This window comes from Anser cygnoides, chromosome 15 (assembly GCF_040182565.1).
Source record: "Anser cygnoides isolate HZ-2024a breed goose chromosome 15, Taihu_goose_T2T_genome, whole genome shotgun sequence".
In the NCBI taxonomy this organism is placed as follows: domain Eukaryota; kingdom Metazoa; phylum Chordata; class Aves; order Anseriformes; family Anatidae; genus Anser; species Anser cygnoides.
The window spans coordinates 204,748-220,626 of NC_089887.1; the positions used below are offsets into that span (position 1 = coordinate 204,748).

The 15,879-nt window shown below is 40.8% G+C and overlaps 1 protein-coding gene across 4 annotated transcripts in view; it reads right to left on the reverse strand.

Moving 5' to 3' along the window:
• The window catches only part of PDPK1 (3-phosphoinositide dependent protein kinase 1), a 29,334-nt gene extending 17,648 nt beyond the window's left edge, over nucleotides 1–11,686 (reverse strand). Inside the window, exons 1-3 of one of the 4 annotated variants that reach the window (XM_066977661.1) lie at nucleotides 11,561–11,607; nucleotides 6,426–6,432; nucleotides 550–819 (exon numbers count right to left, since the gene is read on the reverse strand). In XM_066977661.1, coding sequence (XP_066833762.1) covers nucleotides 550–819; nucleotides 6,426–6,432; nucleotides 11,561–11,592 — 309 coding nt within the window. In that variant the 5' untranslated portion in view covers nucleotides 11,593–11,607. Of the gene's footprint in view, nucleotides 1–549; nucleotides 820–6,425; nucleotides 6,433–10,627; nucleotides 10,766–11,346; nucleotides 11,504–11,560 lie in introns of those variants that run through there. The other 3 variants (XM_048061809.2, XM_048061798.2, XM_013196871.3) reach the window with 3 other exon arrangements.
• Nucleotides 11,687–15,879: the final 4,193 nt, after the last annotated feature.

Here is a 15,879-nt window from a genome sequence, read left to right on the forward strand (position 1 = left end):
ATGCAATTAAGTGCAAATTACTCTTGACAACTACTATACAATAACTAGGGCTCATGAAGTCCTTGAAGCCCACGATACTAAAGACTGAGAAAGAATACTGGAAAAATATCACTGTTCTTACATTCTTCCCTAAGCATCTGGCATTGAGTCCCGTCACAAACAAGGTACTGGGCAGAAGTTCTTACCATGACCAACTCCAAGCCCAGTTCCAATCCTTCGTGTCATAAAATTTTTACGTAACTCATTAAGCATCAAAAACTTACATTAGAAAGCACTGTCTCCTAAAAAAAACAAGCGTCAAGTCATCAGGATACAGTGGAACTTCTGATGAGTTAAAAAGGTACTTAAAGCTCAGCATCTGTATTCAGTGCAAGACTTAATATTTGTTGTTAACATTTAAAAAACTACAGCCTGCTCATTTACTCTTTAAGTTGTTTTCTCCAGATTTAAATCTTCCTAACATTTTCTGCGCAACAAATTTTGAAGTTTTTCCTATTTTGTCAGACTAACAAGAAGCTTTTTTTTTTTTTTAATAAAAAATAAGGTTACCGTCGAAAAAGATCCTTCACCCAGAATTTTCCCAAATTTGAAGTCATCAGGTCGTTTCTTTCGAGGCTGTGGAGGCTGCTGTCCTGTATGCTGCTGCAAGGAGTTTGAACTAGATCTTGATTCAGCTGCAGTGCTCTCCATGTTTGATCCCTGTCTGCTGCCACAGGTGGAAATGACAGACGGAGTGCTGGAATCTGCTTGGCTCCTCACCATTGATGGGGATGGACAGGAGCATAACACCACGCTAGACTGGATTGGAACAGCATCATACTGAAAAGAGAAAAAAATTGTTATCCCCATACCTTCAAATAATTATCCCACACATCTGCACTTTATTTCCATTCCTTCCTATTTGAAAGGACTACCATGAAGATGTCTTTAGGAAGGAATGTAAGTGTTTATTTTGGAAACAGCAGCTCTTAGACACTGTTTACATCATGCTGCATACGTACATATAGCTGTAAGTCAAAAGTCTGAAAGCTTTAATTCACAAACGGAGGTTTTTCAGACTCAAGAAGCCCTCTCCAACATTAAGGAGTCAAATATCAAGGTACATTCTCCTACAAATAACATTATCTTTCAGGTTTATTTCATGGACTGATGGCTGTGCCGCTAACCATCTTAACAAGTGATAGTTTTCCTGAAACTTTAAAAAAAAGTTACATAGTTCTGCATTAACACTTATATTCACTATTAACATTAGAGATGAAAAATAAATCACAAAAACTGCAATAGGCAAAGGATACATTTCTACACACACAGATTACAATTACATGTTTTTAATTGGAACCTCACTTTTTCTAACAGTATTCTCTCTAACATACACTGGAGGGAGAGGACAACAATAAGATACATACAAAGGCCAGGTCAGCTGGATGATTCTAGTATCAGCAATATTTACTTGTTTTTTAAAGAATGCACTGGTCTGATCTTTTACGACAAAGGATTTTACAGTATTTAATCTCATAAAGACATCCCGATTCCAAAACAAAGAACCAGACACAGCAAATATAGGAACAGACACCCCAAATACCAATTCTTTTAATATACAAAGGAAGTCTTCATTTGGTACCCTTTCATCAATTTTTCTTGTGTAAAACCAAGCAAACTAGTCAAGCTGGTTTCCCTCCCTGTTCCTAATACACCTCCAGTAGTCTGTCAAACTCTGCTTCAAATGTTTCACTTGAAACTGACCAGAAAACACAGACAAGGGGAGAGCTCTGCTGAACCTCCTCTGACAATAAAAACTGAAATGCAACGCAAACAGAGGGAACAGTTGAGAATATTAACACCATAGATGAGCATGGGTTTTTAATCGCAGCATTCTAACATACAGTCAGCAGAATGAAACAATAACAACTGAAGTCTCCTAACCTCAAAACAGATTATACAATCCTGACCTAGTCCGTGACATACTTCATCTTGATATTCAGATAAACATTTCTTCCAACAAAAATAGCATCTAATGAATTAGTTTGATTCAGAACAATTTCCTGCATTCCTACCAAAACCCACTTTAGAACAGAATTGGACTTACATTCAATTATGCATTTAGACTTAAAGCACCTAGCTCCAAAATTAACACTTATTATATTTGTCTGTGCTCTACGTAGTATAGTAAGGCAGCAGAAACACAACTTATCCATTCAGTGGCATTACAAAGATATACAAACATATTTCTACACATGTAAAGGTATACTTTTTAAATTCAGAGTAATGTAAAGTCAAAAATAATACAGCTAAAATTCTCATTTTTTTCCACTTTCAATGAAATAGATATCAATTACTGTAAGTTTGGAAAGTAATTATTATTAAACAACTGTTGTAAACATTATCCCTGGAAGAAGCATTCTCTTTCCAATCTGAATATAGCCTACTTGCACCAACATCTCTACTGCTCCTTAGGGCTTTTTCTAAGGAGTGCAGCCAACTGACAGAGCAGGAGGTCAGAAACAGGTAGTAGCTTCTTTTATTAGACCTTGTCTGAACCTTGTGATATAATAGCCTGACAAGAAATCTGCCTATAATGATAACTACTTGTGATATTTTGTACAGCTTTTGTGAGGACAAAAGGATGTCAAGTTTGGGTGAAGATTTGGAGGCTGATGGGAGAAGAAATTTGTTTTTTGAAAGTTCACGAACTGCCTCTGAGAACAGTGTATGTCCCTGCTCAGAATTAGTTATACAGTGTTCTCATCTTTGAGGAGAAGTATGTTGATGCTATTATTATGGAAAAAACAGCACGCACACACAAAGTATACATGCAGTAGGGCACTATTACTTTTACACCTTCTTTGCAGATATTTGAGTTGACACCTTCCCCAGATTGTCACAATCAATGGTCACTAGTTATTTTCCCCTCACATTCTTATAGCCCAGCTGAATCACATTTCCTTCAGACAGCTACTCAAAGGACAGCTTGTATAAAGATACACAGTAGCTACAATTAAAACCAGATTGTACTGTTCTCCATAAAGACTGCAGCAACAGCTGAGCACAAGAATGACTGACTGCTCAACTGCTGAAGTGATGCAAATATAGTAAGTGTCCCATTAATTGAAATATAGTAAATAAACAGACTATAATATTAAAGATTTAAATGATGAACTTACTCCAGTCAGGCTATCCAAGATCAACAAAGGGTATACAGGTAGACAAAGAAATAGCACTGTGGGGGATCTGATTGGATTTTACAGCTACCAAGATTGCCTTGATGGAAAACAGAAAACAACACAAAAGCACCAGAGAGCATGGAAAGAAAGCAGAGGAAAAAAAGGTGTTGGATGCAGTTAGTTTCATATACTGTGCAAGTAAATAAAATCACAATGAATATCACATGTAGAAAAGTCCTAGCCTTGAAGGACAAAGAAAGACAGGAATAAGGGATGTTGTAGGAAGAGAAGGTTATTTCCAGCCAAAGTATAGTACCAATTAGACAAAACTAGTTAGTCAAAACATCAGTTAGTCGTCTTCTCAAAGAAGAGTCAAGATTAAGAAAAAAGAACATAGAAAGATGCAGAAGATTTAAAGTACCAGTTACCTAGAAAGTGACAGAACTATACGACTAGGTATGCTGCACCTGAACATTTACAGAAAACATCACTCCTACACTCATCTTGCCACAGTCGGCATGTTTTTATATAGTATTTCATGTCCTGGATTGTTTACCTTCTTGCTTTTGTTTTTAAGAGATTCCAAAAAAGCATGTCTAGAGAGACTGTTTCTACATGTCTCTGTGTATGTCAGAAATAGAACAGAGGCCATCTCATCAAGTCTAACCTCATATAGTCTTTTTTTTTCCACAAAAATCAGGTTTAAGTCTACTTCTGCTAAATCCAGCCATTTTAGTGAGATAAAGTCAATTACTGAGTAATTGAAAAAACTTCTATGCTGCATCTACAGAAGCTTGAAGATGCTCTCTTTCCAGCAATTATCAACATTTCTCAACTAGCAAGTCAGTGAAAGCACAGACCCTCACACAAGTGACACCACACTTGTGTCCCTTACCTATTGCACAACATGGATTTCCACGGACCACACTATCACACTGATAACCACTGCTCAAATCATTCTATATCTGTTTTTAAGAATTGGTCTCTAACACTACCTTCTTTCCCAAGCTCTTAAGGGTGCTGTTTCAAGTTTACCTCCATATAGAAATCATTTGCTTCTTTGTAAAACATACATTGAAAACCTAGTAAGGAAGAACAGAAGTCCGTGAAATCTGACGGGAAATTGGATCCTGCCACTAACACCGCACAAGCGCTAGAGAACAAGTCAAAACCAACTACTTTCAGGAGAAGTCAAGAGACTGAACCCCTGAAGAAACATCTAATCATCTGACTAGGCTGAGCTCCTGTAATCTGTGTTTATTAGTCTGTCTTTGCCCTTTGGTATCAGGGCACCCAGGACTCTAAAAACTAGGATGACCTGCAATTCAACAGAAGTCATACTGCATATAAAAATTACTGAGTACTGTATGTAATGAGCATTAGGCTAAATCAAGATAAGAAGCTCAGAGACAATTAGGAATACAAATCAATAACAACACGTATGCCCTACATCAGCAAAATCTGTTTCATCAATGATCTGATTCAGAAAGTAACATAGCAGCACCCTAGGATGTCTACGAATTAATCTTTTCACTTGCAATAGAGCTTGAGAGGCTTTTAAAACTGATACTGCATGATACAGCACAAGATATTCTCCCCAGTTGTCACAGTACCTCTTCCAAACCTCGCTTTTACATCTCTGCCAAACAGTCCTTTGATACAGAAAGATCTTCCAAGATCTATGAATCTAAGATCCAATGTCCAAGTTAATACACTTGTCTTTGAGTAAAAATATGGAGCCCATCTATTTATCTGTGCAATTAAGGAGGGATAAAGGACTTTCTCTTAATGTGAAGTAAAGGAATTGTTTTAAGTGGACAACTGTTTTGTAGTTCTAGAGATAATGTGACTTGCTGCTATTTATACTGTGATTCTGCTGAAGACAGTTTACATTAAACAGGCTTTACATTAACAGGCAGTCATATTTATTATATTTTCATGGCACACTGGTGTTTCAGAGGATTGAGAAAAGATACAACAACTACATGAAACATAGACCTTGTAACTAAAAAATAGAGTAAGAAGGGGCAATCAAGAGATATTATACACAACTTTCCCATTGGTGCTCTCCCACTCATTATCCCAAACTGCAAGCGTTTGTTTACCTTCTCCAGGCTCTCCAATACCTATTTGTGACAGCCTCCACTTCAAAGGCTAGTGTGTAACACACCCTGAAGATTCCATCATATTCCAAAAGAAAAAACAGCTCATCAGGCCAGATGCTCAGGTGAGCCTGAACATACGTCCTCAAATTATTCCTCATAGTTGCTAAAGTTAGAACTTAGGCAAAAGCAGAGTAGCTCAGCAACAAGAAACGAGTTAATATATAAAGAAAAACCAATTCAGAACAACGAAAGCCTTGCCTTCTAGTGCAAAAAAAACAGTACAGGTAGCATTTTTCATTATACTCCTATTACTTCCAGGAACAGCTTGCAGAAGGCAAAATAATCCATAACAATAAGATAAACCTTCAACATCAGCTTTCCCTTGGTATCCTCTACATGCTGCTACACCAGAATGATGGCAACAAATTGTGTGCTGTCAAACTGCAGTGAACATTAGTTCTTGTACACTGTATCCCAACATCTATTTATCCTCTGGACTCGTCCAGAAATCGACAGTCGGACTTTCTGCTAAGCAACCTACACTACTCTCCTTCTGTTAATCCATTTTACATGTGTGCGCATGTGAGAAACAATATACTGAATAACTAATGAAACTACATAACATATGGTTTATATATGCTTAAATGTTTGTCAATTTAAAGAATTTTAGAATAGATGTATTTGTCAACACTTATTACCTTCAATACTTTCAGATTCTAAAAACTGAATAAACAAATGCCAAAGGCAATGTATATAAGCCCTGGCTAAACTTGACATAATGCAATGCTGCAACAACCTATGAGAATTTGATTTGTAGAATTTTCTTCAGAGACATTTACTTGTATTACTGTAAAGCACAAGGAGTTTTTTTTGTTAGTTTGTTTTAAAAAAAGCTCTAATCAGCAGGTTTTTGCTTTGTGTTTTCAATGAATCTTGGAAAATGCAAGTCCTATATTCATAACAGTCAAGAAGATTAATCATGAAGAATCAAATGAATTTATTTTTCTTCTTAAGCTTTTTGGATATACATTCTGAAAAAGTTCATGGCATATAAAGAAGTGCTTTCAGTTTGGGGAGACATGCTATACTGTTCATATAAAAAAATCTCAAAACATCAGAAGCAAAGCTCAGCTCTGATACTATTTTCTTCATGTTGAACTGACCACCTGCCATCACATCTCTACCTTCTAGAGATCTACAACGCAGTTTATCTGTAAGTCAGTAACGAGGAAATCACATTCATGTAGTAACAGCGAAAAATTTAGCTGATAGACACAAACATTTGTAAGCACAAAGAACACCCCTAACGTTAGATTTGTTTGATTTTTTCAGTTACAGAATAAAGTTGTGTTATCTACAAGACTGATTTTGTTTCTACAGGAATTAATTTATTATGTAAAGAGCACAGTTGTCCCAAACACTGCAGTTAACACAAATACCTTTTTCTAAATTTGACAACACATACCATGGTATTTCCTGCCACTAATTTACAGGAGTCTAATTCCACATTCAGGTAAGGATAAAAGCTAATGAGAGGATTTGAAAGAATCTGCATACCATCCAGTTACCCTCTAACCTCCTCTGCTTCTAAGCGAAGCACTCAAGTACCAAGCACTTTAACGGGCAGACACTATTTAAGGCCATCCGCTCCAACCTCCCCTCCCCAAGCCCGAGCCTCAAAAGAGATCAGAAACAGGAAACCACAAAAATTTCTAAGAACCTGAAGTCAGCCTATGGCCCAAATAGCTACAAATGTAAACAAGCCATTACGAATTCATTTCATGCAAACAGATACAGCCCAGCTCACAAGAAAACAAAAGCCATCTGTAACAGCAATAGTCTCAATCACATTCTACATGATCAGTTACCTGATAAAGCACAACAATGCTAGAGGTGTTGTGCAGCTAATAAACACAAAAGAACTTCCTATGCTAGATTCCTTGCTAGCACTGTGAGGATTTAGGAGGCAGAGACAATAGTCTTGAGTGAAGAGCAGAGGAGCAGCAAAACAGAGGTGGCAGTATGTAGACACTGTGTAGAAAGGTTGGACAGCACAATCAAGAACTGTAATGAATTCCTTCAGAATTACCAGAGAACTGAACATCAAACTTAATACTTATCAGAAGTGCTAAGCAAGTTTATCCTTGTTTTCTTGTTTGTTTGTTGTTTGTTTGTTTTTTTGCTATAAAGAATTACAGAGTATTTGCTAAGTGAAACAACTTTTTTAAAGCAGAAAAGGAAGTCTCAACTTCAATGTTTACATCCAGTTCTTTCGCAGACCTTATTAACTTTCCATAAGCTTAAACGCAAGGTGCCAAAAAGGGAAGTGGGGAAGGAGAAAATTAATCTCCCCTCCCCTTTTTCCTTACATATACATAATCTAACTTAACCACCTGCAAAAAAAAAAATCCCATTTGAAATACCAGAAACACTAGTTCTTTGGTTTTGTACAAATTCTTCAGAAAGCTCCAATATGAGAAACTTAGAGAAGGATTTTAATCTTCCAAGCACTGTTTTCTGAATCACATTTTTCTCTTTCCACACTGAAAAGTAATTTCTCACTCACATACTTTATTTGATGCCATAAACGTGCTAATTCTACAGCTTTTCTAGAAAAAAATGTAGAAAAGATACAAGTTCAGTGTTGAAAAACATGCGTTTCAAAAACATTTCATGTCTTCATAGATCAAACCTATTTTATTACTTTGCCAGTTTATTACTTTTTTCAGTCTAAAACAAGTGACTGCACTCTTGGTTTCATGCCTTTTGTACAAAATCCTGCAAATACTTCAGTTATCAGCATCCCTTTCCAAGTTCTGCCTGCAATGCATCCTTTCAACTAATCAGCTTTAGAGAAGTGTGATGAGCCCAAGCCTGCAAGGGTGTCTCAGAATGTCTACTTGTATAGTTACAAGTGCTACATGAAACAGACATTACTTCTAGCATTGTAAGTAATAGACCAAGTTACCCAAAGAAAGATTTGCTTTAAAAAAAATAAAAATCCCACACCTACCCACATATTGGATTCGCTATTTAGTTGAAAATTGTCATGGAAGCATTAGAATGAGTCCAGAAGAGGGCTACAAAGATGATCAAGGGGCTGGAGCATCTCTCCTATGAAGACAGACTGAGGGAGTTGGGGTTGTTCAGCATGGAGAAGAGAAGGCTCCGTGGAGACCTTGTAGTGGTCTTCCATTACCTAAAGGGTTCCTACAGGAAAGCTGGGGAGGGACTCCCTGTCAGGGAGTGTAGTGATAGGACAAGGGGTAATGGCTTTAAACTAAAAGAAGGTAGGTTTATATTAGATATAAAGAGGAAATTCTTTACTATGAGGGTAGTGAAGCGCTGAAACAAGTTGCCCAGAGAAGGTGTGGATGCCCCATCCCTAGAGGTGTTCAAGGCCAGGTGGATGGAGCTTTGAGCAACTCTGTCTGGTGGGAGGTGTCCCTGCCCATGGTAGGGGGTTCCGAACTGGATGATCTTTAAGGTCCGTCCCTTCCAACCCAAACCATTCTATGATTACATCCAGATTATCCTCCAAATTATCTCCTTTCCACTAGCTACCAGCACTTGTGTTAGAAACAGGAATGCATATAAAATTGCTCCTCTTAAGCATATTTTATTTTTTTTTTTGCCTTTGAGCACCATCTTTAGTTCTCAACATCTGTATATCTTATTATTTTCTATTCCTGAAGGTGGCTTTGGTAAGAGATTTACAGAAAACTTAGGCCAATTAAAAGCCTACGCATGAGTGATAAAAATAAGTCATAGCCTTACACTGAAACCCAAGAGAAAAGAATACTAAGTAGATGGGTGTACAGGAAAAAAAATATCTTGTCTGAAAGTTTTATACCTATGAATAACTACAAACAACTCCTATCAGCCTACTGCAATTCCTCATGTAGATAAGGAACTTACTCTATAAAGTACCCAGTTCTTTGAAAAACAGTTTATATTTGTTCCACAAGAAGGGAGGGGGAGGGGGAAACAACGTTAACAGTTTTGCTCAGACATATCCATGACTATACTACAGGTTTTATCAGGACAGAAACATTAGTAGAATGGAACCTGCCTTGTAATAATTACTAGAGCAGTTAAACCTTCCACTGAAGACACTGCTGAAGTTAAAGATGTAAAGAACTGTTCTTCCAGACTCTTCATTTCAAGAGGAAGGGAACACGTTGATATAAGACTCAATACCCTTACAACGAAGGCATTAACAACAAATAACTAAGACCACACTGGCAACTTCAACTACAGCAGCACTAAAAACGTTTCCTGTGAAAAATGCAATTCTCTCCTTAGTACTGCTTCAGAAAAGAAAAGACTGTTTTAGGCAATTGACCCCACATATATGAATACAAAAGTCAACTGTTCAGGCAGAGGAATGTTGAAGTATTTCTTTTAAAGCTATGTTCTGTTTCGCTCCCAGGTCTTTTGCATTTCTAGTAAAATAATCACAGAATCCACTGATGTCACTAATCCCATCACAGTAACATTAACTGCATCTTGCTGAGTTTCAGAAATAATGTATTTCCCATATTTGATATAATCTGATTTACAAAAAGGCTAGCTGAATCAAACCACCTCTGTCTGCTAATGCCAGCCGTTACACTCACCTGAACAGAGAAATGTTAAATGGGATGGAAGAGAAGGAATTTAAGTTACTAAGTTACTCTGAATAAATATTTTCTTTTTAACAAAAGTAATTGTCAACTTCGTTCTTCATTCATTTGCTCTCTGTCCATCTCTCTCAGAGATCTGAATTGCATATAGAAGAACAGAAACAGAAGTATTTGGAGGGGAAAAAAACCAGAAAGAATTGATGAGCAAGGACAGAAGTACAAAAGGAAGCATGCTCCCTCTTCAAGTGGGTTCAGAAAGTACACAGAAGTCTTCTCTGATGTCAGCAAGCAGCCATATGGAGCTCTATCAAGTGGCAGGAAAGCAAAACTAATTCTTAATCAAACATGGGTTTATTTCTTAATCCTTAATGCAGTATTCCATGTCCTACCCTGTAGGGCTATTCCACATACTAAGTCCCATTTTCATTCAATAAATACAATTACCTTAAGACCCTAAAAAAATTAAAAAAAAAAATCACTAAGCATGAAGAGTAGAGCACGTTATAAAACAAGGCTTCAAGAATCTATACAGATGTATCAGTCTGTATGCAGAAGACCCTTCTTAGCTAATTCCAAACATGGATATGGAAAGTATTGCTGCCAGTCAGTTATGCTACCATCGCTGAATACTGGTAACTATTCTTGTATAAAAAAATAAAACAAAACCCCAGAATTGTCATAAGATAATTTCTACATTAAATACGCTGTATAATTTACAACGCAAGTTAAGACCTACCATTTCCTCTTCTGTGTATCAGCCACAATCCCACACTATATTAATCAGCGTTCGCAAAATGGAAGAGTTTTACCCTCTCAGACGAATGTAAACAACTGTTTGAAAGCACACGCCACTATTACCCCCGGAGCCTCTCCCACACCTTTCTTCCCACTACAAAAGAAATCGGTTACGGGGCAGAGAGGCGGCTCCCCTAGCGTAGCAGCACGAGCCCTGCCGGGGGAAGGCGACCCGGCAGAGACGCGGCGGTGCCCCGTACCCGGAACGGGGAGCGGCGCTCCGCGAGAGGCCGCGGGGCGGCTCCTCGGCTTCGGCCCCGCTTCCTGCCGCTGCCGGGACGAGCCCGGGCACCCGGCGCCGCGCTCGCCGCGCGCTCCCAAGCCCCTGCCAGCGCCGGGGGCAGGAGAAGGAGAGCGGGCCCCCCCTCCGCGCGGCCCGCAGCACCCCCGGGAGGCAAGAAGCGGAAGGAGAATCGGCGGCGGCAGCGCCGGGGCCGGCCCCACGCAGGGCAGCGCTCGCCCAGCCGCCCTCTCCGCCCGAGCAGGCGGCGGGCAAGGGGGCCGCCCGCGGAAGCCCCGGCAGCGTGCGGGACGCGGGTGGCCCCCCCCTCACGGACGCACCGGGCCCGGCGCCTGGGCCCAGGCCTTCCCCCAGCTCCCCCAGCGCGCCGCGGCCGCCGGCAGCCCCGGGCGGCCTCGGCGCCGGCGCCGCGCACTCACCAGGTGGCTGCTGGTGCTCGCCATGGGCCCCGCCCGGCCGGCCGGCCCGGCCCGCGCTCCCGTCGCCCTTTAAGAGCCGAGCGCGCGGCCGCCCGGCCCGAGCCAATGGGACTCTCGCATCCTCCGCCCGTGACGTCACCCACAACAATACGCCCCCCGCCGCGGGCGGGACTTCCGCGCAGCCCGCCAGGCCGTTGGTCGAGCCGCCTGCTACTCACGTGCGAGCCCGGACGGAGCGTCCCCCATCAGCCTCAGCGTCCGCTGCCGATGCGGGCATGCGCAGACGCTGGGCTTTCGCTACGGGCTTCGCTTCCTGCCCGGAAGCTGCGTGGGGTGAGGGCGGCAGAAGCCTGCCCAGCTTCCGCCCGAGGCGCGCATGCGGGCTCTCCGCGCGGGGTGAGGCTGCTGCGGGAGCGACGGGAAGGTGGCGGCGGGAGGAGGCGGTGCCGCCGGGCCGCGGCCCGCGCCGCTGGGCGCCTGGTGTCGTCGTTGCGCGCGTCCGCCAGCGCGCCTCCTGCCGCCCGCTCTCCCGGCGGCGGCCCGCGCCTCGAGGCGCGAGCTTCCGCTGAGGATGTCGAGATCTCGTTAGCGTTACGAACCCGAATGTGTAACGCGTAAGGTTTCACTGTAGGCGTTCTTAAAAGTCTGACTTCTCCGGAGGAAAAAAAAAAAAAAAAAGTGTGCTGTGTTCCTTGGGTATGAATTCATTGAATCTGACATGCACTTTTTGTTACAAGGCTTTCACCGTCTCAGAACTAAATACTTTTCATCCCTTGTAATAAATACACCCAACAAATACTCATCAACATCTTTAACTGCTATATGGTATAACAAATGAGATCTTGTTCTTTTAGGTAGGTGTGTATGCAGAAAGCATTTCAACAGGTTATCTCACCAACCTGTGTTCACAAGTACATAAAATGTACTTTACTTACAGAAGCCAGCCAGATCCAGCGTGAAGCACTAGGACCACAAACACTGAGAATGATGGGCCGTTTGTGCATGACACCTTCTCGCAAACTATTTTAATTTGTCAAAGGATTATTGAATGTCAAGAAATTACTCAAAATGGTAATACAAGGAAACCATATTTTTGGCAGAACCACATCAGAATCTACAAAGTACAGATAATTAGCCTCAAATAGGGCTGGGGCAGTTGGGCAGGACAGCAGTCTTGCAGTGTCCTACTGGTAAACTACTTTAGAAAGATTTTTACAATAGACAATGTAAATCAACTTACTTGCATGGTGATTTTTTGCTTCATGGACACGTAGGACAACAGATCACAATATTCCTTTTTAAATATATATATGTGCATATATTATATATATATTCATACCTTCACCCCTCTCTTTTTCAGACTATCCAAATTCTTGGCCTTTCTTACAGGCTGTATTTTCTTTTCGGGATTCTTTCCAACTGATTTACATCTTCCTGAAGGTGTTTGTTTTGCAAAAATACTTTACAGTGAATTCCATCTAGCCCTGCAGAATTTAACAAACCTGTTAAGTGGTTTAAGTCAAATTCTCTATATGCTACTATCATCTTGTTAAAATGAATCATATTAATTATCTTCATAGTCAAACTCTATTGTGCTAGTGAAACAAAAAGATGCAAAGGATCTATTTGACTTCACGTACTTGAAAACCAGCAGAGTGGCATCGTGCTCAATAGCCACAGACACTGTTACAGTATCAATGCCCTATCAGAGCTATTAATAAGGTTTTTGCTACTTGGCAGAGTTTTTCCTAGTCTCCTTACCATAATCCAGTATTTCCCAGAAGTAATTTATTTTCATGATACCATAGTATTTATTACTACTAATAATAACAGTACCATTCTTCTGCCTAGCCTTATATGATAAGAGGATCTTATGCTTTTCCCTGATTAAGTTACAAATATTTTCCTAGTCTGCAAGAGTGTATGCCCTCAACAGCATTCCTCAGGAAATGTCTTTGTAATTTTCCAAGAACCGAACCAAGTGCAAGTATATTCTTCTGCAGCACAGGGTGCTCACCTTCACCTGTCACATGACATCTAAACTGACTCAAAACTTAGAAAAAGCCTACTCTAGTTTTAGCAGCCTAATCCAGTGAACTATGTCCCTACCCATGGCAGTTGTGTTGGATCAAGATGATCTTTAAAGGTCCCTTCCAACCAAACTATTCTGTGATTCTACTATACACCTTTGAAGTCTGTGAAACCGGTAATCTTCCAGCAGAGGGCAATGACATGTTGGACAATATGCTGTCTAAGAAGGCATTAGTACAACGTGTCAGGGAGCAGCACAAGACAAGGCTGCCCTAACACAGGGTGGGGCAAGTAAGGCCATCCCAGCACCAGCAGTCCCTCACCACACAAAGTGAAGCATAGTCCTGCCTGGTCTGAACAAAGTGGGCAGAGCTTGGTAACAGGGTTTGCTGATACTCCCAAACAAGTCGAGGTGATGGACCAGGTCCAGGATCCACACAGGAGCAGCAGGGATGAAGGTGGACCTATAGACAAAGCTCTAACAAAAGTCCAAGGTCCTTCTAGGAGGTAGAGCTAGAAATGAGGCTACAACATGGTTTCAGGATCCAGTTGTGATTCAGAGGCAGGACTGGAGATAAACTACATTATCAGTCCACAGCTTTCATCCATTATATAATGTACTTACATCCCAGGCCCAGAGGCCATCCAGGAAATGACATGGAGACAGAATTGGAGACAGACATAGACCTAAATGAAAGCTAAATGGATCTTCCAGGTGATGGGCCAAGGATGTGGAGTAGGGGTCCCAGGTGACACTGGTCAGGCCAGTTAAGGCCTATCGCTGCACTTAAGGCCATGACACTAAGATAGATGGCACGCAGCAATTCTCTTTACAGAGAAATGTATTCTGTCTGTGTTCTGAATCTTGTGGCTACAGAAAGCATTTTCATAACTGACTGCACACGTGAAAATCACATGTATGGTATTAAACCCAAAGAGATATATTATTTTTTAATACGTGGTTTGCAAATGCTAACAACCTTGTTGCAGTAACAGGAAAACTTTGAATATAACAAACATCAGAAGTTATGAGAGGCATAAAACCACAGAATCATCTAGGTAGGAAAAGATCTTCCGCCATCAACCTGACCTGCTGAGTCCCATCACTAAACTATGTCCCTCAATGCCATGCTCACACGTCTCTTAAAATACCACCACGGATGGGGACTGCACCACTTCCCTGGGCAGCCTGTTCCAATGCTTGACCACCCTCTTCATGAGGAAACACTTCCTGGTATCTAACCTAAACCTCCCCTAGTACAACTTGAGGCCATTTCCTCATGATTTTAGGGCAAGAAGGTAAGAGAAAGTGATGTGAGGGGTCAACAGTCTTTAAATAGCATATCAATCGTTTAAAAGAAACTGGTATTAGGAGTCAAAATGTTGTAGTACCTATGTGTTTGGCACTGTTGCACCTCCTACTGCAATAGCTGTGGGAAACTACTGTGCAAGCTACTAAAACCTGTGATCTCATTGCAAAGGTGAGGTAACCAGTTCTACACACAGAAACCAAGTGAGGCATGCTATTGATTTATGTGAAAGCATCTGTAATTTTTTTCTCTAGTACTCTGAATCTCATTCTGAAGATATCTATTGTCTGTTTTTGAATGTGAAAGCATGTTATGAAAAAGTCTTGAGTTGTCCACACCAATGCCCCTATTTCTTTTTTAAATGGATGCTTTATTTAGATCTGTCTGGTGCATATTACTCTGTCACTGCCTGTATTAGGCATCGTATCAGTCAGCTTGGCTCAGAAAGCCATATAGTTTTGGGTCTGTGGTATCAAATGAATATAACTATACTGCTTCGAGACACGGGCAAGTACTGCATAATACTGGACTGTGGACACACAATGTCTAGTGTTGACATTGCTGCAGCAGTTTCTGTGCTTCACTGCAATAGGCAGTGAAGATCAGAAGTGTGTAGATCAAAGCAATCTCTCCAACAGCCCTAAAATGATAAGGCTTAACACCGGGCTTTCAGATTTTGCCAATTAACTTGCTCTATTCATGAATGTCAAGGAAGAAGCAATCCAAGCGTTGCAGCTTTGTGTTGCAACTTAATCCCTGGTTTGCATGCTGTTAAAAACAAAAAAGCACCCCTCCCCCCGTTGTGTGTTAACTCCCTTTTCTAGCATAAAAAGAACAACCCCTCCTCTTTACCAATTACTATCACCAGCGCAAAAATGTGTGTCATCAAATACTACAGTTCTTGCTTTAAAACTGATAGTTTAGATCTCTGTTCTTGATTAGTGCTTCTCTCTTCAGAATTTCAGTAGTGCCTTTAGCAGGAACAGATCTGTAGATTAGATTAAATTACTGAAGATTAAAATGACTATTTTTAATTTTTGGTGATTTCATTAGCGAGAAGAATGTATGCATGAGTGAAAATGTGGATGGCTCTTTGAAAGAGCATACATTCTCCCATCAAATGAGGGGTTATGCTGGTCTGGAGGGGCCTGTGGTGATAGAAAAAGACACTACATTCAGTCTCTCTATTTGC